The sequence below is a fragment of the Ischnura elegans genome, chromosome 5 (genome assembly GCF_921293095.1).
Source record: "Ischnura elegans chromosome 5, ioIscEleg1.1, whole genome shotgun sequence".
NCBI lineage: Eukaryota > Metazoa > Arthropoda > Insecta > Odonata > Coenagrionidae > Ischnura > Ischnura elegans.
The window spans coordinates 97,480,713-97,503,507 of record NC_060250.1 but is presented as its reverse complement, the minus strand read 5'-3'; the positions used below and the strand labels follow the sequence as shown (position 1 = coordinate 97,503,507).

The 22,795-nt window shown below is 37.1% G+C and overlaps 1 protein-coding gene across 3 annotated transcripts in view; it reads right to left on the bottom strand.

Annotated features, from left to right (window-relative positions):
- Positions 1 to 22,795, bottom strand: part of LOC124159310 (rho GTPase-activating protein 1) — a 28,094-nt gene that overhangs the window by 3,837 nt on the left and 1,462 nt on the right. For 2 of the 3 annotated variants that reach the window (XM_046535051.1, XM_046535052.1), the window contains 6 exons: positions 14,526 to 14,901; positions 13,105 to 13,323; positions 10,008 to 10,106; positions 9,669 to 9,901; positions 6,166 to 6,408; positions 1,735 to 1,841 (listed from right to left, as the gene is read on the bottom strand). In XM_046535051.1, coding sequence (XP_046391007.1) covers positions 1,735 to 1,841; positions 6,166 to 6,408; positions 9,669 to 9,901; positions 10,008 to 10,106; positions 13,105 to 13,323; positions 14,526 to 14,901 — 1,277 coding nt within the window. Of the gene's footprint in view, positions 1 to 1,734; positions 1,842 to 6,165; positions 6,409 to 9,668; positions 9,902 to 10,007; positions 10,107 to 13,104; positions 13,324 to 14,525; positions 14,902 to 15,138; positions 15,276 to 22,795 lie in introns of those variants that run through there. The other variant, XM_046535053.1, reaches the window with a different exon arrangement.

Below are 22,795 nucleotides of genomic sequence, written 5' to 3'. Positions count from 1 at the left end.
GGGTTGGAGCGTCACTCAGCTTCAGGGGAATCTCCAAGAGCGGGGAATAGTTTACAAAAATATTTTCATTTGCTAAAATTCCATTTTTTATATGCTTCCTTATCTCCAACTCCTCCAAGCAGTCCATCCTTCTTCCCTTTCCCTCAAGGTGGAGAATTTCCGGAACAAAATTGCTCCTGTGGTCACTCTCCCATAGATGTTTCGCAAAATGCGATTTTTCTAATTCCCCGTTTCTCAAATGCCTTCCGTGTTCCTCTGCTCTTACTCGGAACGAACGTCCAGTCTGGCCTATGTAATAGGTCTCACAGTCACTGCACTTGAGTCTGTAAATGCCACTTCTATCATTTAAGTCAATTTTATCTTTTGTATTGCATAATAACGCCCTTAAATTAGATGTGTTATAATATGCTATTTTAAAGTCTTCTCTGGGAAAAAGGTTTGCGGTTGCCTGTGAAATATTTCCATAATAACCCAGTTTGCACCAGCGTTTCTTATGCTCATTATGAATGGATGAATGGTATATCATTTTCTGTGCCCGGAGGGAGTGTTTCTTCCTTAACAATTAGATAAATTGTGGCAGAGTGGTAGGCAGAGTGATTTTCAAACAGTACATTCCAAAAAAATCATAGGAGCTTAGGGCTAAAAATCTATAAGTTGTGCAACTTAATGGAATAAGTTCGTCTTGCCACTGTCTCACATATCTCGTCAACCTTCTGATGCTCTTTTTGCCAATCTTCTCAATGACCCATATGTCCTCTCAAAGATGAAATGAGCTGCTGGTCACTAAGCTTGTTGTAATGACATCAAAGGAAGATTTCAACACATTAATATTCTACATGCAAATTACCTTTTGATGCAAAGTAAAGGGTGACTACGGTAGGTGTTGACCCAAAGTTCCTTGTTTATTCCTCTATGATTTGCTTAGTGGTTATAGGTGAGTGTAATCTATGAATAAGTATCCAGATTGGCATCAGCCTACTTCTTTCCAACCTCTTTTGTGATGCCAACACCATAGCATGGGTTGAAACTTAAAACATTGTTTTTCATTATGGCAGAAGAATAAAAATATTGATGTTTTTTGGGCATTAGGATCTTTGAACTGCTTCCTCTTCTTTATATTCTTCTATCTCTCTTTTAGTCAGCTTATAATTTTTCATCTCTGCATAAGATTCCTTCTCATTATCAACAGCAATCTAATGAAACTCCTATTCTTCTCACCCATAAACTCTCAGCACAATTTTGTGGGAACTCAGAAAAGACAACACTCTTACCTGGGTGCATTTTTATGTGTTTTTTGCAACTTTTCACTACAAAAATACATAGGCAGTAATATGTACAAACCTATGGTTTCACTCCTGCTTTTCCATGGGGCATTTTTTCATGAATCACTGAGAGATTTGTTTAAGGGTAACATTGTGCCATGGAAGTGGCATTCAACACATCTATCATAGGAATACTTTCGGGAGGGTAGGTGTTGATATGAACTTGAGCGTAAGGTAGGGAATTGGCTAACGCACATGCAATACCATCGACTAAATCCTACCTATTAAGGATAATTCACACAGTACAAAATATCAATCCACTAAATATAAAACATTTTTTCGATAATATAACTATCTGATTCTTTAAAAGACATAAGTCTGAAAAAGGAGATCACATAAAAATAACAAATCATTGGCGTTACTGATTCTTCAAAAACTAGAATTAAACAATTAAGTAAATATATGAAAATACCTTAGAAAGGAACTGCATTATGTACTTCAAAACAATGTAGTTATCCTCAGGTAGCTTATCTAGAATAATCACCTTCACCATCTGTGACCTCTCCTCTTTGGACAAGCCTATAAAAAATAATGAGATAAATCAGGCATTTCAATTGCTTCAAAAACAGCTCATCACAAAACTTGGCCATGAATATTTTAAACCAAGGTACTAAGGAACTGGGAGCTGGGAAGAAAGAGGCTAAGAATGTATTCCCAAATTAGTTGAATCATAAGAGCATTCACTCATTTCATGGATATGTATCAAGATTCAGCATAACCTATTTTATAAGAAATATGAATTTAATTGCAACATACACAATAATCATGGCTAGAGACGTCATTAGATGGTCCACAAAATACTCACCATTTTATTTTTAAACTAGAAACACTAACACAAAAAAAATTAAAATGAATTATTAAAAACCTAAAATTTGTCCTTGTTTACATTCACTGAAATAAAGACATTAATCAATTTTTAAATAACCTCTACATATAAGGTACCTCCTCCGCATTCCATTAGCCTACAAAAGCTTCTTCAAATCTATAAATACATGAATCCAATTAAGAGCCAAGCCCCATTTATTGTAGAGTGATAGAAAAATCTCATAGAAACAATGGGGTATTCCTCTGAAAATGGATGGTTATGGGATAAAAAAATATCCTCCACACTGAAAATTACAGTGAAAGCAGTTCTACTCTAACCTGCGAATTATTCGTAAAATTCCACTTTGAAACTTGAATAGTAATCTTGTGCTCCAAACTACCTATTGCCAAGTTTGCTAAGCGTAATGTCAGAGTCCAGTAAACAGTACGTTTACGTGGTGCCAGTAGACTATTTGTCCCAGGTATCTTTCAATACTTTTTCCCCAGTACCATTTATTTTTTTTCATAGCAATACATGTTAATTTTATCATCAGTCATGTGAGAGATCTATACTGAATAATTGACAGGTTTAAAGAATCACCATATGCCTCTCCATTACCATATGTCTCTCTTCCAGGCATAAGGAATGCTAAGTAAATGGGCACCAAATATTTTCCATTGTATTTCTCCAAAACATTAACTTCACATATTCCATTTTGCACCCAGTACAAATTAAAAGCAATGAGTAAATGACAGTATTTAAATGAGATACGAACCAAGCTCTCAATTACTAGTGAACGAAATTACAGTAAAACCCCTTATTTACACTTTTCTAGGGACCCAAGAAAAAAAGTGTAAATTGCGGGAAAATGCAAATAGTGGGAAATAGAGAATTTTCACTTTTATTGACATATTGGCTTTGGAAATGTTAATTTTTTAATTGTTCACTAAGCATTATTCCATAACATTGCTTCCCTCTGAAGCACAGCTGGCAACAAAAATTAAAAAATAATCCTGTTTTGTCTGCATTAAAAACATCTTTTGGGCTGTAACCTTACAAAAGTCTAATATATTCAGATTCTTTCCACTGAGTTGCTGTCTCTATGTTAACATCTTTGCTTTCACCACTCACCATCTTGTAAACAAGACTGTACCTATTTTTGAATCTATCCAACCAGCCATTATAGATGCTGTGGAATCTTCGATTCCCAATCTTCTGGGGAAATACTTTTTCTCAAGGGCCTTTGGGCCTGTTTACACGATACATTAATGCCTGTTTGCATGAATGATTTTTGTGGACCGGAACGGGACAGGAAATGTAGGAATGTAGGCAGGGGCGGATCCAGGATTTTTCTTTCTGGGAGGGGCACAGAGGGCCTGACAGGCAAAAGATCTTGTATTAATTGAGATTAAAAACAAGATATAACAATGACTTTACTAAATTCTCTTTATTTTTTTATCAAAGTTATTCTTATTGAATTAAATGATTGAGCCTCCTTGAGTAATACACAAAATAAAGCGAACGTAATGATGACCATCAGGGACGGATCCAGGATTTCTTTCTGGGGGGCACAAGCAAGGCCATATCCAGGATTTTGTTCTGGAGGGGGGCACAATGATACCACGTTATACAAAACGAACGCAATGATAACTGGACCGTATTAAAAATCTTGCATATTTTTTAAGTGTCTGGGGGGGCTAATGCCCCCCCCCCCCCCCCATAGATCCTCCTGTGATAACCGTATTCAAATTTTGCCTATTTTTTAAGCATATGGGTGGGGCACATCCCCCGCCCCTAAATCCGACTATGAATGCTTGAATCAAATTTGAACAGGTTCTATTTTCTGTTCATGCATACCCACAAGTTGGGTGAATACACCGTGCATTTTCATGTTCATAATTTAGACATTAACTTGTACGGGTTAATGTACTATGTAAACAGGCCTTTAGATGACACCATTTTCAGGAACATTTGATGATCTTGCACAGCTAAAAACTACTCTTTTAGAAATCATTCTATTTCTCCTTACCTAGAATTCTTCACATATATTCTCTTTTTTGTTAAATGTCCGCACTGGTTTGCATATCCGATCGGATTCCCACTCCCAACATTCCAGTAGCTTCGCCAGCGTTTGAATCGATGCAGGCTGCGATGTGGGAATCAACTACCTAGCTCTAAAATTTTCATTTTCTCGTCAATTTAAAATGTCCGTTTTTCACCTCGAATTTCCATTTTCAAGCAGGATAAATTCTATTTCCCGTACTAATTTAGGATAACTTGCCAACACACGAGTATCTGAACCACTCCTCGGCGATCAAGTGCGTAGTACAAACTGTCGTGCGACTTCATAATTTTTGAAAGTTACTGTTTTTTGCGATACGCTGCTATGTGAATGGGATAATTCAAGTTTAAATAAGTTTTTTTAAAGTATTTAATTAACCCATCTACGCTACGCAACTGTTGAATGAAGTCAGCGCAAATGATCCCAGTTATCGGTCAAGTTTTATAGTTCCGGCATTTATCACGTTTCAGCATGTCTGGTTTCCTTTCAAACTCTCGTATCAAATTATAGGCTACATGATTATTGTCAACATTGCTTCAGGAGTTCTTGCATTATAATTATTACATAGCTCGATTGCTCAAAACACCTACTTTCGTATCGTGAATCTTTCCGCCGCTGACAGAAAACGAGATGACGTAGTTCAACTTTCCGACGTTAGTGGTGTTCTGCCCCGCCACATTCAAATTCTTCCCGAAAATAGTTCTCATTGCGTCTCTTTCTCTTGGATTTTTAAATACAAATGCGCGAAAGGAAGCCAAAAGATAGTTTTTAAGGGCTGATATGCACGATTTATTGTTTTAGTAGGCAAATAATTTTTTTTAGCCGGCACGTCGTGATGCACATGGCGGGAAATCGAAAAAAACACGGCGTAAATACAGGGTTCTATTTACATTGGAGAGGTAGGAAATATGACGGGACCCAAAAAAAAACTTGCAATTTGCGGGAAAACGTAAATTCCGATAACGCAAACACGGGGTTCTACTGTAATTTAATTTATGTTACATTTCAATTTCAAGGCTTCTCAACTCCGTGCCGAGAAATCTTCATTGCCAGAGAAGAAATAAACAACCATGAATTAATCTACCTTTAGAATGTTCCCAGAATACGCCTCTACGAAGTCGAAGTCAGCAATTATGCAATATGTACACCGTAAAATCTTTAAAATTATTTATAACTGTTTTTCACACACCCTTCAAGTTATGAATCAGTATCATCGTAGCTGTTTGAGATCGTCATAACTGTTTGTTATTGCCATGGAGCGAATCTGCTTGCTTGCATGCTGACATCACAAGGCATTCTTGTAACGTGAAAGAATTTAGTAATTTTCGCAAACTTTGAAGCTCTATAGCAACAAGAATATGTATTGAGAATTATGAAGTCATATTGTGCATACTTTTAAAATTTTAACATACTTATCTATAAAAGTAAAAAAAATTTACTATATTTAAATTTTATGAGAGCACCCCATTGCCATAAACCTCATTGCTGTAGTTCTTTCAGGAGAAGTTATTAAATCGAAACTTGAAGCTTATAAATGGTGGAAGGTCTCCATATTATCAATAACAGACACTTTTGTGCAAGTAACAAAGTGTCTGTTATTGATAAGAGGGAATTATTGATAATTTAAAAATGGATACCTTGAGTCAGCTATCTCCAATTCATTCATTATGAAGGGCAAATTATTGTCAAATAAAAATTTTTTTTAAATAACATCATAAAAGTTACTCCAATCTTCAAACAGAACAAAAGAATTACATTTCAAGACTGCATGAAGTAAAATTAAAATTAATAATATCCTTAGCATTACAATGGAGACAGCACTCCATTTAAGATGTTTACAAAGCAACAAAACAATTTTTTCATTGAAATAAGAATGCAGAATTCAGCTTTCTACACTAGTTACTTAGCTAAATTTCAAGACAGAAGACAATGTTAAATATCTGTTCAACGAAATACTTCAAATATATTAAACTTACTCATAAACTGAGTAATCTCCTCATACAGATCAAAAGTCATAATTGGCTCTTCCAGCTCTCGGAGAAAGGTTTTGAGAAGCACAGCAGCTAAGTGGACAACATCTCCTCCACCATGAGGACTAGCAGCAATCCTTTTTGCCTCAGCATCAAAATTCAACATCTCCCCTCGATTGACTTTTCCTTGCACCTCTTTTACCAGAGATACATTTGCAGAGCGGCGAAAGAGACCCTCCGTCTCTAAGGCTATAAAGGAAATCAAAAATATCTTCTAAGCACAAAATATTGAAGTATTATTTTCAATGAATACATAGTTAACACACTAATTAATCCATTCATCACAAGTGAGTAGACCTTTGCACACAAAAAACAATGAGAAAAGAAGGTAGTAGGGGTGGCTATAAAAGAATAGTTTTCAAAATTAAAAGTCTGGCATAGCACAATATGTTGGCCATAATACCAAAAACAAACAGAAATTAACATTGTTTTTCATGGCCATCAAGACCTGATGCTAGCGACAGCTGAAAATCAAGTAGATATTGGCAAGATGAATCAAAGTGGCTGACATCTGGTGGCCAATTTCAGAAATGTGACAGAGGTGATCGGCTGGTTTGTTTACTAATGCTTCAGCCTGGCTTCAGCGAAACGGTTGTGTTTTCAGTAATTTTGTGAGGTGAATACTGATGTATATCTCAGTTGTGAATATTGGATGAAGTAATTTTCTCCACATCCGACATTTTGGAGTTCAATAGAGACTTCAAGAGGTCCTTCGTTGAGGGCAATGAAGTGGAACGCTGTAATCACATAATGCAAGTTGTGGTGGTTGAAGCACTGGAGTATTTGGTTCTTGTAATGGGCTTTTACATACAAACAAGCATTATTAATGGCATACCACACGAGATACACGCTTTTAGGAAGAAAATTGGCACTTCTTTTTCCGTTTTCCTGTATATTGTTCGACGATTTTAATAACCATCTATTACAATAGATCATTATTAGAATCATCAAATAATATAATAGGCATCTCCTCATATATACCATCTGTCCTCAATAAGCAAATATCTTTTGTTTTAAGGTTGTGAATAGTGGTCCAACCTGTATCACTTAAGTTAAGGGAACCCTCAATGACATAATAACTAATTAACCAATCTCCCATTGCCCTGTTTCTCCTGTTCTACTTTCGATTCCCTATGCCAGACTATCTTGCTACAGTAGACTATCGTTAATACGAACAACATTATTACGAAGTTCTTGTTATTACGAACCAAATCATTGGTCCTGACGAAAAGGCCTATCCAGGCTATAGTAAAAGAAACGTTATTACGAAATTTTCGTTCTTACGAAATTACAAACCTCAGTCCCGGTCTCGGCGGTTACAAAATGAACTTTATTATGAAGTTCCACGCATTAATCACGGCATTTAGGTGGATATTCACTACACTTAAGTTTTAATAATCGTGCCACGTTTAAGTTCTTCTCGTGTACTGTGCCTTATTATGGTTCTTCATTCAGTTTACACGCAACATCATATAGCAAGCTTCATTCCTGTGTAGTCATGGTGACCCACTCATAACCGTTCTTAAATTGGATGTACAGTCAGTCCTCTTCCTATGCACATTCGATTTACGAATTTTAAGAGATACGAGCATTCAAAATTTTCAATTTTCGAATTTGGCACCTTTTGATTTGGCCGATCCTATGCGATGAGGCACTGGGAAACTCTCACTGTGATCACAATCTGAGCAAGGTATCAGGTATTATGAATCCGGTGTGAATTTTGGAACTGTTTAGCGTTTCGCCTGTTCTTTGTCACCGCGGGGTGCTATTTTTTCGGCTCTGGATGCATCACACGTCCTGCTAGATCAGTTCGTCACAATCGTGAGTTAGGGCATATGTGTAATGCGGTGTTGCATTCTGCAGGATAACTGTACTCCTCGATTACTTGCATACAGTCCGGCTGGCGAGAGTTGTCCGATTACGGCACAATAGGAGGGGGCGGATAACCCTGCGCCAGCACGATTTACAGCCAATCGCTGTCCTCAAATGCACCTCACACCCTCGCCTAGTCAAACAACGTTGTCAAATGCATAAAGGAGCACCAAAATAAGCCTGATCCACCAAGCCCTTTCTTCGAATTACCAAAACAAGTGATTGTTCCTCTAGGTCCTTCACGCTCATCGTCCCTTCCGGTTCTTTTCTTCACGGAACCCTTTGTAAGCGTTTCCCTTTCTTACTCGGCAGCCTTGCCCCCTACCCAGACCTAGACCATTTTGTCTGTCATTGGACAACTCTCGGCGGCCGGACTGTAAGTTTATCAACCTAGGAAAAAGGTCTTGGAACGCATCTAGTTCATATATCGGACTTAATGTATTCGGGAAGATATCAACCCTCGATTGTGTCATGCTGCATTCTTCTATTGAAAAACTGAAACGACTTTTCCTGTTTATATATTTTTCCACGTAATTTAATCGCGTTTATAATATACTATTTTTTCTCGATGATTCCTAAAAGAAACGTTTCTACGAACTTCGTTATTATGAACCTCCGGTTTTTCGACCCCGTGAACTTTGTAATAACAACAGTCTACTGTATTTATGTTAGAATAAAAATTTAAAACTCCATAAACAAGTTCTGTTACTTACAATTAGCCTACATTAAATATACAGATGCGTAGCATTCGTGGTACTTGAGCATAGTTTGCATGCTGGATTTTGGAATATCACTACAAGTTATTTCTTGCCCCCAGCCGCTTCACATCATTCTCACTTGTCACGATTCTAATTACTTCCCCCACCCTATCTCTCTGGCTTATTGGATAGCTGAAAATTCATTGACAGTTATTACAAATTTGATCAACCTTCCTTCCGTCTGCATCCCCTCCTCTGGCACTCCCATACATATGCAAACATCTTTACGGAGGCATTAAATAATACATTGACGTTGTTGGCAAGAGTTAAAAAGAGGCAATACGAAGAAGAAAATTAGGAGAATGAAAGAATTTCCTTAGAGAAGTGAGAAATGAAGGGCTGCAGTGTATCAATCTTTGGATTGTATGCAGTAATAACACCTTGAAACGTAGGCTTTCGCGGCGAGATTCATTGGTGTCCAGGGCTTTTGCAAGCAGCTGTTTCAGGCAAGCTTCAGCAGTCATTGCAGGTCGCATCCTCAGGCAATAAAGACATTCATCGCTTGATGATACCACATGCAATGGCCACAAAAGCTCGTGTGACAAAGAACAATATGCTGCTGCTCCCTAAAGCCATTGACACCACAGTAATAATACCCAACCTTAAATGGTCAAATTTTCATCAGCTGTCACACAACCCTTCTTCCCATTACTTCAATTCTACAAGCTCCATCTAGCATGTAATTAAGGTTTATAAGTAGATCTAAATTATTCTTAATTTTTCCCTGATATCAAGTGGAGCCCACTTGTTCTTTAAATCAAGGTTTACAGTGTCTAGCTATATAATATGGATAGGGCTCTCAAACATTCCAGTTCTCACCATCGGGTTGGCTGAGATATTCCACACACTGCCGAACAATAGGAGGTATTACCTCCCCACCATTATGGTCTTTAATGAATTGCAAAGACACTCCAAATTGCTGGGTTTCCAAGGGTGGGGTTTTGGGAGGTCCTTTTGTTGCCAATGGAGAATCACATGCAACAAAGGCAGGCTTATCACCAGCCAAATTGGGTGCATTCTTTCCCAGTTTTGCCATCAACATCTCATCATGCCTGAAAATAGAAATCAAGTTAAGGATTAACACACAACATTCATCCATATTTTCTTAACTGAAAAATGTTGTAAAAGATGACTAGCTTTATTAAGCTAAACACTCACTCCAGAACAGGCTGAGGAATGCAAATCTGGTCCAAATGAAGATGCTGTTTCAGCTCATATAAATAGTTCACATACATGACCTTACGCCCAAATTTTGCACTGAGGAAAAATTGATAAATATTAGCATAATTTTTACCAACAATTTAAAGATGATTTCGTTCAGCTTAAATTTCAGAAGACATTTAAACCCATTTTTAACGGCCCATAAATATACATACCAGCACTTAAGTCAATCATACCCACATAATCAAGCGACTGTTCCCATTTAACTTTTGCAAAACATCAGAACTGAAGTTAAATTATGCAATACCACTTGAGTAATATAAGTTTTTTAAATTATATTTTATTAAAGCAATACCAAAAACTCTAATGTTGAGTTTTTGGGCTTTACAAAATCCCTTTTCGCATTTTTTGTCAGATTTAACCATTAAAAATTCCTTTGGCGTAATCCCACATACAATACTTTCCTCCTTTAAACAATTAAATTAATGGTCCTAAAAAATTATGAGAGAAATTTTACTGCACTATAATTTCTTAAACAGGAGTAAAAATATACAGTGGAAGATTGATAATCTGGAAAGCTAAATAACAGAAGTATCTAAACAACAAGGCTCTCTGGAGTTTTCCAAAATTTCTATATTTTTAAAGTTGCATTGCTAAAAATATGGCTATCTAAGTAGTTTTAAACACAGTCTCAGAGCCTATCTTCATGCTAGTCCTACATGAGCTTGTCAACTAATTTCCTGTTTTCTTCTAAAAATTATTTCATTCCGTGACTTGGCATACCTATATGTGGTGATTTGGTGCAACCGAATTCACAGCATCAACTTGATGGCTATTGTTATAGTGTACACTTAGGGTGGTGCCCCTTTCACAGTCAGAGAGTTGGTACCACTGAATGATCCTTACTTACCGGGCCAACCGGAAATAAGGATCATTCAGTGGTACCAACTCACTGACTGTGAAAGGGGCACCACCCTAAGTGTACACTACAACATTCCTCAATCTTTTTGGACTTAACACCAGGAGAAGAATTGAAGTGGGTTTAGTGTGCAATGCACACCCAAAATTATGTACTTAAAAAATCTGAGGAGATAGTCAGTTTCATGAAAAATGTGTGGCACATGAATGATAACTATTTATTTTCTTCCTTGAAATGCAATTGCCTACTTTTTTCATTCACTGAGCTCCAACCGTCATGAAGAGGAATTCTACTGCAGCATTTTGAAGCAGTAAGAATCAACTTTTTTATTACAACCCATTTCTTCCGCTGCCATTTTTCCAGTTGAAAGAACTCTTTTCCCATCACTCTACCCATGATATGGAGAAATTCCACATACATACATAGGCTTACAAAAAACTGAATTAAAGACACACAGCCATTGGATACAGGTCAAACTTACTGACATCAAGAAGAAAGAACCAACAACTAAGTGCATGGATGTTGCAGCCACAGATACTTGCACCGCTCCACCCACAGCAGCATAGAGAACTTCCATTCCTTTCACCCTTTTGAGACAGTGGAGTTCTCTCCTTAGTATGACTGCTGTACTGAGCCCAAAGAGACTCTTCCGTCCCCTCTGTACGGAGCATTTTTGCAAGACATTCGTTAAGAAGGGTCTGGTGGATAATCACACACTCTCAGCACCAACCTTCTTTGACCCTTCCTGGCAAGGACTCCGCATTATCTCGGACTACAAGGGTAGCTGGGCTCCCTCCTTTCGTAGTTTAATACCCTACCGGCGGCATTGGTTTGTGGTCAATCATGCTTTGCTTATATGAATTAGCTATATGGATAATAGTTACTTGCACGTAAATTGCAGATTTAATTGCACACAGAATTGAATTCCTCGTTTCATACTGAGAATTGTCAAATTTTGAATGAAGCTCTATCGTCAATGTTAACGTATTTAATGCAGCAATAATTTCCATTTTGATGTTAATACTGAAATCGAGATATAAGTTAATATGTATCGTAGAATTTCGTTTACAATTTGTAAACACTGCTCAAAAGACAAAGAATTTAATTCTTAGTTTATATTTTTTGAGGAAGGAACAAATATTTATTTCGAAAACTGACTGAATGAACAATTGAATGACCATGGCCCCTTACCACAAAGAGGGGTAATATAAGATGAGGGGTCCGGGTACCTGCTCAAAGATTTCGAGGGTACGGCATAAGTACCGCTTTGTTAGGTCCCAAAACTAAGGCTTCATAAACCCACGACCATCACAAAAGCGGGAGAGTAAGAAAACGAATATTTTTGGCATTCATTCTCTTGCATAGAAAAATCTCCGACAAAAATTTGCTGCTTTAGCCTCCAGGGTCAAGAAATGTCCAACCGCATATTTTTGTTATTACATATGCAGTCGGGAAAGGGTAAAACTTCCAATGGATGTAATGGTAAGCAATTGTTTAAATTTTTTGGGATTTATGCTGCTTTGGGAACATATTGTTTATGAAGTTAATACCAAGTAGTTTTTATGAAATACTCACTTTTTCTACACTCATAAGATTAGGTGCGACTAACCATATTAAATTGAAGATTTAAATTCACAATCAGTTGTCATTTACGGTGAAGAAGTGGGATTACCCTATTAGTCGTGAAAACAACATGGAATTTGCGAAACCTACATGCTGAAAAATTTGTGGGAGTTGAAACATTGATGCTCTAGTCTGACTGAACAAAATCATGTGCTACTTTCATTCCATTTTCAGGCAGCCTCATCAAGAGTATGCTTTGAGTATTAAGAGTAAATTTTTCACAAGTTTTCAATCTCTTTGAATCACATATTTAACCATAAACTTTACGAATTAGGTTTCTTCTTGACCAATTAGGAGGCATCTGGTCCCACATATTCCGGATTATTGATCTGCAACTGCACATAGTTTTTTTTACATTTATTTGCACACACCTGACAAGTCTAAACTAAAAAGTTTTCCAGGAATTAGAGATACATTACATACCCCTTCCTTAGTACACTCCATTTTCTTGCTATAAACAGCCATTTAATCATATTCTCTAAATATTAGGCAATTATACTTAATGCATAAGTTAACTCCCAAGTTTTGGATGCCAAAAATTAAATTTCTCACCTTATGACAGCCCTGAAAATTTGCCAAACAACTCTAATGAAGTTTGTTGGATGGACCAGGTAGAGGGCTTTTAAATTCTTCTTATATTTCCTGTCAAATGCCCTATATGCTTGCCAGAGCCAAGATAATGGTGGTTTGTTACGGCTTGTAAGGCCATAGTGGAAGTATACAAGACTGTAGTCCTCTTCAACATATTTATCCAAAGTATACATCAGGTACCTACAATATAAAAAAGAAAGATCAGCCAACAACTTCTCATTACTTCAAAATAGTTCTACTTTTAAAAGAGCTATCTCAATTATTTAAATATAGGAAAGGGTACAAATAAGCAAGTTATGAAATATAAAAAATAACTCAAATTGGTAGGTTATCTTCAAAGATGATAGAAAAAAGATACATAAAAACCTGATGGGCTCTTAATAGAGAAAAAAATGCATGCTTGGACAAGACAAATAACAGTGAAACCTCTATTTTTCAAGTTTCTATCATATTTATTCACCAAATACACACAAAATTTATAAGGTCAAAGGAAATGCTTCATACAAAGAATCTTTCTCTTTTTAAATCCTTCCTCAAATTTTGCACTTTCTTTAAGGTAGTCCCTTTTATTGTGTTAAATAGAGGTTCAATGTGACGGCGATATTTTACAGACTATTTTGCTTGGTGATTTTATTAGATTTCCATAACCACTAACCTGTGTCAAAATTTGGCTGATGGCTACATTTCTATATCAATAGCACATGGTTTTAATTATTTCCTGGTTTATAACTAACAAAACATGATATAAATTTAAATGCCCAAAAGGTAAGACTCTAAAGAAATTGAAAGCCTAGCAAAGAGAGAAGTTGTAAAGAAAGATGCCATTAAAACACGAATGAGTTGTGCACTTTCAAACAAAACCGTGTCGTTTGATTAGTCATTTTCTTATTTTCCATATCTCCGTCCTCTGTGATCTTAATTCCTTTTTATTATTTTTACTTAGAATTATTTTCTCTTCATTTTTATTTTTTTAGTATAAACCCTCAACGATAACTCCATTAAATTAAGTTCTCATTTTTCATGATATAAAATGGTGTATTGTTTCACAAAAATACCCCACTGAATTTAACATAAACAATGCAAAGCTTCCCATCATTTGCCATGGGAAAAAAATTCTCCTGCTGCGGGAATCAAACCGCAGACTCTGGCTTTCTGATTACACTGAAAAAAATTGTCGTGGGAATTATGGAACCTGGATGGCATAGCCATCTGCACATTGGCTAAAGGTCTGTCATTCAATTCTAAGTCAAGAAGAAGTTTTTCAGAAGACAATTACTGTGAATTTCACATTAGGTTTATGAATGTATGTTCACATGGCAGGATTGAAATATGTATATCACACTGTAAAGCTAGATTCAATGAAAACATAAAAGTTGACCCACCTCAAAAATCTAGCATGATCCATTTCCTTGTTACTGGGTAATCGGCAGGCAGATACCACAATCACCTTTCTTCCATATGTATCATCGCCCACCACTTCAACCATCTCATGTTTAGCAAGATCCTCAAAGTTCTCTTCCTCCTCAATAACTCCCACTTGTGAACCACCTCTACCAAAGACAGCCCCCATGGCACCCCCCTTGCCACCAGCACTGCTCACCACACTCCCGTCAACAGCACTCAAGCCAAGAGAGACACCACTGCCAGGAACAACCACTGGAGGAGCATTGCCAAGTTCCTCTTCAAAATTTTCCTCGATGGTGCCATCTGACACAGGTGACTCAAGGTAATCTAAGGACTCTTCTTGAGGAACTAAATCTTCATCCGCAACAGCCAAATAATAGAATTAGAAAACAGCTTATGATAATACTACTTCATGAAGAGTTGACTAGAATCATTAAAAAAAAAAAAAAATATTCAAAGCAATAATCACAATCTGGGCAAGAGAGACAAGAAAGTAATATGTCTCATAGAATGCCATAATTAGTTCCTTACATTAATAATGGCAACTGAAAGGCATTAAGGTAAACATGCATCCGTTCCCTTCGCAGTTACCTCTCTCCTCAGGCATGAAGCCATGCATATGCAAGCACACACACAGGCAATCATTCCTTCAAATACAACTTCATGAAATGTTACTACTTGAAAATTGAAGACCTCCCCTCTATTATTTACAGTGTTATACCATCAATACCGTGCAATAAATACTCACTAACTCTAACATGTATGTCTGAACATTTCCAGAAAAGGTTAGAATGTACATCTTCGTTTAAAGGCAGCCCCTAACATATTAAGGAAATTATAGCTAAAATTAATGATACTTGGTACTGAATGCACAGTGTCTATCTAGCCGTGTGAAATGTTTTCCTTCATAGCACTGACGTTAGCCAAGATATTAAAAATTATGAAAATAACATGAGTACGGTAATAAGGGACTCCACAGCATAAAGTGAGCTTTCTAGAACAGTTTATGCTAAAATGAAAAAAACTTTCAGCAAGTGTACAAAAGAAACTTGGTTAAAGTGAGCATTTTAGCAAAAATAGTAGGTGATTATATTTATGTAATAGTATGCAAACATTATAGTAATAATAGTAATTTTTCTGCGGCCCTCATTTTTGTTCTTCTTCTGCTCAGGGCCTGTTAAATAAAGAGACTGTTTATGATTTTAATGCAAATTATTTCAGCAACATTTCTGTGATAAATACATATTGAATTCTTTTTCAAAATTTATACTCACAATTTTCAAAAAATAAACTGAATGCAATAATATATTTAGACTGAAAAGTTATTCACAGAAAAAATACTTCATAATTGGAATGTATATGTAGACTGGTATAACGGTTATCCTTGACGACGTTGGAAAACTGTTACAGAAAAGACCGGCAGTTAGACATTGCGTATCCATGGACGCGAAATATAATAAAGAGGTAACAAAGAAAGACGAACTAGGAACCAACGATCATATACCCTCAACGACTAGGAACGCTAAGAAAGCGTCATTCGATGGGAGATCGCCAAACAGAAAAGACGCGTCTAAATCGCAAACAGGAGAATACATAGAATTCAGTCAAGGAAAGCGGACGCATTTTAAAGGTTCGGCGACGGAAATAAAAATAAGCCGAAAGAAGTGCTAATTCGAACGGCGAGACGAGATATCTTGCAGAGGCAGCGCGCGAAAGCCATCAGGCTGAACTTGAGGCCAGCGACGGACGTACGAAAGAAAGATCGCCCGGAGGTAGCAGCTGGAAGGCGAGATCGGTATTCCGGTGATGTAATTCCATCTCGTAAATTTGAGAGCTTTAATAAACGAATATAGATTAACTGAAGCCCAAACGGATATAAAATCACATAAACGATTTTGTGACGGTTAATTTAAAATACAGGCATAAATTGTAAATTGGGCCCGATACATTTCATAAAATAATTAAATTGATTTGTGTTTTAACTCTCGAGTATTAAAAATAAGATAACCAAAACCTGTAAATCTGCCATCAAGAGAAGCGAACGAGAAAAGCTTGGTGAGTGAAGTGATTATGATAATGCTAATAATAATCTTGTCCGTTACGCGATTTGAAAACATATTAGAAATAAAAAGCCGATCCACGGTGAACGTTTCAATTTTGGCGCCACAACCTGTAGGACACAACTACTCGTAGCAAATAGAGACAACGGGAAACCTGAACGAGCTGTAGATAGCCAGACGTAACAAAATAGAGGACGTAACTTCGGAATGTCACGAATTATAAAAAATGTTGATTTACAAGATTTATTTATAGACCGCGCGATAGGGTGGTGGGGATGACCGAAAGACTTGGTGAGTTGTTTGCCGCATCGCAACCCTTGTACGACAATATAGATATCTACCTTCCGAACTGTTTCAAGAACAGTATTTGGGAAAGAAAGTCAAAATAGAAGAAGAGCCCCCAACACGGAAAATACCAGGAAGACGACAGTCAAGCACGCGTAACTACGCTACCACGAACATCAGCGCAGAAAAAGAGAAGAGGCCACCATTAGCCGACAAAAGCTAAGGATACCTTGTAAGGCAACATTTCGGTGTGGAGATGAGTGTAAAGATGGTGTCCTACAACCTAAGCTCGCTACAACAATTCTTGGCATTGCAGGCGAGATAGATAGGATCCCGTGAGAAGATAGACATCCTGGGCAGAGGGGGCAAATAAGATTGTTAGATCAAAGCCAAATAATACTATGGGGAAAAAATAGCGGAAACCAAAGGCGTGAATGTGGACCAGGAAGCTAATCGCGATGATTCCCGGGCAAGAGAAAGAGCGGAGCCTGGTAAAGCCATTTCCGCGACCAGGAGCGCGAGGATTCCCGGCAAACGCAAACAGCTGATCGACTGCACGGCGATGGTGACAATGCGAGAGATTGTCGACCTTAGCAGAGACGACCGATCAATCCTATTGTGATAGAGAACGACTATACTGAAGCCATTCCACCGAAGGAAAACTGGTAGCAGCTAAGCACGACAGAGGTCCCGACGTTCTAGAGGCTGAGGAAAATATGAGAGACACCCGAGGAGCAGCGTACAAGGAAGAAATGGAGGGCTCGAAGAGAAAGCCCACGAGGAGGAGGAGAAAAGGAATCATCCAAAAGACGAACGGAAAAGATATCAGAAATGGAAGAATTATCCGACGAAAATGAGGAAAAATTAGCGATTAAGAAAGATGGATCCATAAGAATGTGCATTGAAAAAGGTCAACTAAAAAGGTGCTCAAACCTGATTTTTCAACCTCTAGAGCAGAAGAGTAAATTCTAAACCACCATAGACTTTACAACAAGCTTATATCAGCAGCAGCTACACATGGACTAAAGGCAATATTGTACCTTTTCCTTTGAGGGTAGGACCTACCAATTCAAGCTTGTACCTTATGGTTGCTGCATCAGTAGCTGTGTACAAGTAAGTGCACTTAGTGATGTCTTAGGTGAAGATACAGAGGAACATTGTCTGACCTCTGACATGGAAATTTGTTGAAGACCATGTAAATAATCTAAAGAATGTGTTGAGAAAATTACTGGATTCAGGTATTGCCATTAACTTTAATAAGTCACAATTTTGCGACAAGAATATACAATTCTTGGAACTCTTTGTCCACCATGCCACAAGGGTTGACCAGAGAAGAGAAAGAGACAAGGAGAGTGAGTTAAGTGATGATGATAATAATCTTGTCCAAGATGCAATTTGAAAACACAAGAAAGAAATAGAGCTGATCCACAGTGAATGCTTCACTGCCAATTGAACAGAATTCTCTCAACTGAAATGCCACATATTATATGATCTGTGCGAGGGAAAATTAAAAACGAAAACTTATGTGTACACTCAAGATTCTCAATAAGGAATAAATGCATTAAGAATCTTTTAGGAGAATACAGATGCTATTGGAGCTATTGAAACATACAATATAATTTGTAACACATAAACAAATTTTTATATCAATGTGGACTCAAAAGTGTAGTTGCACTGCTTGCTGCAAGATAACATTATGGGAGGACAAAATGTGTCAATTTCATATGCAAGAGAATTGTTACTTGAACTTATATAACTTCTCCTGTTATGAAGTCATGTTTGAGACCAAAGGGGCATCCTAATATAAAATAAAAAAATGCATTTTTGGTGCAACAAAATCACAAATGTAAGTTGTGGCCTTAATAGATATTTTATGTAACGTGATGGTATGCAAAATAAAATATTTCATGCATACCTATACTTATATCATACTTGTGCTACACCACACTCTGATTATATAATCTCAGGAGTTCTTGGAAGTAAGGAAATAAAACTTTGTAAGGTTCACTGTTATTTAATTATGGGCACGACCCGGGTTTCGTAACTTGGTTACATCGTCAGGTGACTGATCTTGCATGCATCATACATTTATACACAAAGTACACAAGTGACTGTGAGGACATCTATTGGAAAGGAAAAGGACTGGTTGAAAGAGTGGGGGTGAGGGTTAAACACGGACTGAAATAGGGAGAGGGGGTGGGGGAAAGGGGCAGCCTTGATTTGGGACGAGGGTTTTTCCTGTGAGGATCTGACCAGCCAGGGGAGGGCGGGGTTAAAGTGGGTGAGGAGACGAGAGCTAAAGAAGGTGGCGGTGTTGGGGAAGAAAGAGAGGATTAGCAGGGTACATTGAGTTTTCTAAATCACAATAGTCTATGGGAGGTCGTTGAGTCCGGCTGTGGAAGGTGCTGGTATGGGTTAATGATTTCCCCGAAGTGTGTTTGGCAAACACAATAGTGATTTTAAGCCGGATATCCTACACTCAGAAGGAAACGTTGGAGATTATACAACATTTAAAGAACAACACCCCCCTTGCCAACGAACAAGTGCTCCTCTCCCACTTCCCCCTCTTTTCCATCCCCATCAATGAACTCCTACAGTGACAACCTTTAAATTTTCAAGTGCCTATCCACCTGTGTGCCGTTAAACTTTCCAAGAACGAATACTAAGCAGTGCCTTTACCAAAATTCCCCCAGTGACCCATGTCCTTCGGGGAAATCATTAACCCATACCAGCACCTTCCACAGCCGGACTCAACGACCTCCCATAGACTATTGTGATTTAGAAAACTCAATGTACCCTGCTAATCCTCTCTTTCTTCCCCAACACCGCCACCTTCTTTAGCTCTCGTCTCCTCACCCACTTTAACCCCGCCCTCCCCTGGCTGGTCAGATCCTCACAGGAAAAACCCTCGTCCCAAATCAAGGCTGCCCCTTTCCCCCACCCCCTCTCCCTATTTCAGTCCGTGTTTAACCCTCACCCCCACTCTTTCAACCAGTCCTTTTCCTTTCCAATAGACGTCCTCACAGTCACTTGTGTACTTTGTGTATAAATGTATGATGCATGCAAGATCAGTCACCTGACGATGTAACCAAGTTACGAAACCCGGGTCGTGCCCATAATTAAATAACAGTGAACCTTACAAAGGTTTATTTCCTTACTTCCAATATGGAGAGGTTTCACAAAGTAAAGCCTGAAGTTATTAGTTATAGTCAGGAGTTCTTTCCCAAGTGTTTTTACAAATGCAAGACTGCTTGGTAACAACTAACAAGGGGAGGAAAACGAGTCATGGAATATGGAATAGGTCAATAGATAGGTAAAGAAAAAAAGAACCGACCAAGGTTTCTATGAATGAGCAGTTGAGGGAAAGGGGTGAGGGGTGGTAGATAACATGGCACACGCTCAGAACACTAAAAAACCTGAAACTAGGAATGGGAAACTCATTTAATTCCACAATCTCATTTAATGGGTTCTCCTGCTAAATTGAATCCTCTTCACAACACGATATGTATGAATGAATATTGGAGTAAACATTCCAATGTCTGTAACAATTAAAACTCGTTACAGCCGTAGAATTGAATTATTTGAGTCACAAAATACTTTTAATCAGACTGATATTGCAAAATGGAGCACTACGCGTGGAAAAAAATTTCATTTCACTCTTACAAAAATTTCTCTTTTTCTAAGTATTATCCAGATTCTAATCAACTGCAATAGTGGAAAAAATTTTAGTGATATCTTAAGTATTTACAATGCCATAAAATCATGTTAGTAATGATAAGAAACTTAGAAACCTTGCTAAGCTACCACTTTTACCTCTAAAGTAAATCAAGGCCGATTGCCAACATTCCCACAGTTACCATTCTAGACACCATTTATCTGCTTTGTTTTTCTACAATTAGATTGCTAGAGATACAGCCTAGCTGCCACAAATTTTAGTAGCGTAAGATGCAAATGCCTAACACGTACCCAATACAGAAATAAGCTATGAATACTGTAATAGAGGAAGGAATGAATACATATGTAGTTGAGGTGCCATTACAGTATCAACCTTCTCATTAGAAAACACTTGTAGATTGGAAATATATTCTAAACACTATGAGGGTTTTAGCATGGAAAAATAACATAGTGTAACTATTTTAGAATTAAATTCCCTTTTGTTACTCATTTTGCTTGTGATAAAAGTACACTGAAACGGCAAAAACCACAGAGACATGTGAAACTTGATACTAGTAACCTTGACCAATTACAGACCCCAATAGCTTTTGAAACACTTTAGGTGCATAAACCTGTCTAACTTAAAATTTCATTTTGATAAAACTTCTTCGAGCCAGTATTGGACAAAAGAATAAAGGGTTCTTAAGCATAAGGGTAAAATTTCATTGAGGGAGGTCTTTCTCATAAAGGCAAAAGGCAGAGGAAGTTAGTGGGGAAAATTGTTGAATTTTTTAAACAAGCAAAGACCCAGAAAATATGAAATTATGATGATCAGATAAAAAATCTGTATTTCTATCCTCATAATTTTTAAACTAATACCTAATCTAGGTATTTGCCGAGGTGTTCAAGTTTCACAAGGCATGATGTTATTTTCAAGGTCATAGCTCAGTGATTGTGATAATTAAAAAGAATTTATATCCCACACAATCAATTTCCTTATTTCCCCAATTAAAATATTTTGTAAATGGTATTTATTTTGAATGAGGTAACTAGACTGCATCATCTGACACTAATTTTGATGAATTTAAGAAAAATACACCTGAATGAGACTTAAATGTGCGATTTTCACCAAATTATGAAAATGATTAGCATTTCTAGCTTACTTCATTTCAAAGTGATAACCCATAAATATTTGAGAACGTTCTATTAACCAAAAAATGACCTTTCGAAGAAATACATTGGTATACGGAGTCATGGTATGAGATACTACTAGTCATTTATTGGGCATTCACTGGTTAGTGTTTCACCAACACTGCAATCACAATAAAGCCCTTAAGAGGATCTTGAAGCATGAGCTATTTGATCTATGCTCCAAAAGCAACAATGCATCTTTGCTATGATCCACAGCTCCTCTTCCCTCAGATACACAGGTAATAGGTAAACTTTAGGCAATTCTAGATTCACAAATTTACAACTTAACTATTACTCTTTGACTTTATTCTATTGCACTCTTAGCTAAAGACAAAGCATAGAAAGAGTGATTATTTGCCAATGCCAAGAAATCTACGCTCTCGAGTCATGTCACCAGGAGTGACTAATATCCCTGAAAAGACAATTAAAATTCCTACTTTGGCCTAAGATTACCATAGATAGCTAATTCAGATAAAAAGGTCAATTAATAGCCATAGCTTAATGGCAATGCTGAAATGCTGATAGCCACGGGCAATGAGTCAAATATGATAGAGACAAATAGTATATTAATGCAATTGTTTATACTCAACATTGTGTTGAATTAAAAGTATATGATAAAAATCTATTCAAAAACTATAGAACAAATAACAACAGACATTATGAATTGAAGAGGAAAAAACAAAATAGGACAGAGGACGGAACCAGCTGTTTAGTAAAAATTCCCTGCATAAACCCGTAGAATAATTTTAATAATTCTACATGAATAATAATTAAATTCTCAAACAGTTATGATAGCAACATATATTCAATCAATTATTTCATTGAAATGGACATCTCATCCATCAAAATATCCCCTCATATTATCAATGCCCGTTTTTTGTCTGTCCAGGAATTCAAAACACAGATATTTCAACCACATAACTACTAAAGAATAAATTCCAAATGCTTTGCATAATGTAATGCCAATTACATAATATACTTAAAAAGCATAATTACATAATTTAAAAATTCAAGGCTTCCCCCACAGATAGTGTAAATTATAAACACTACACGATGAT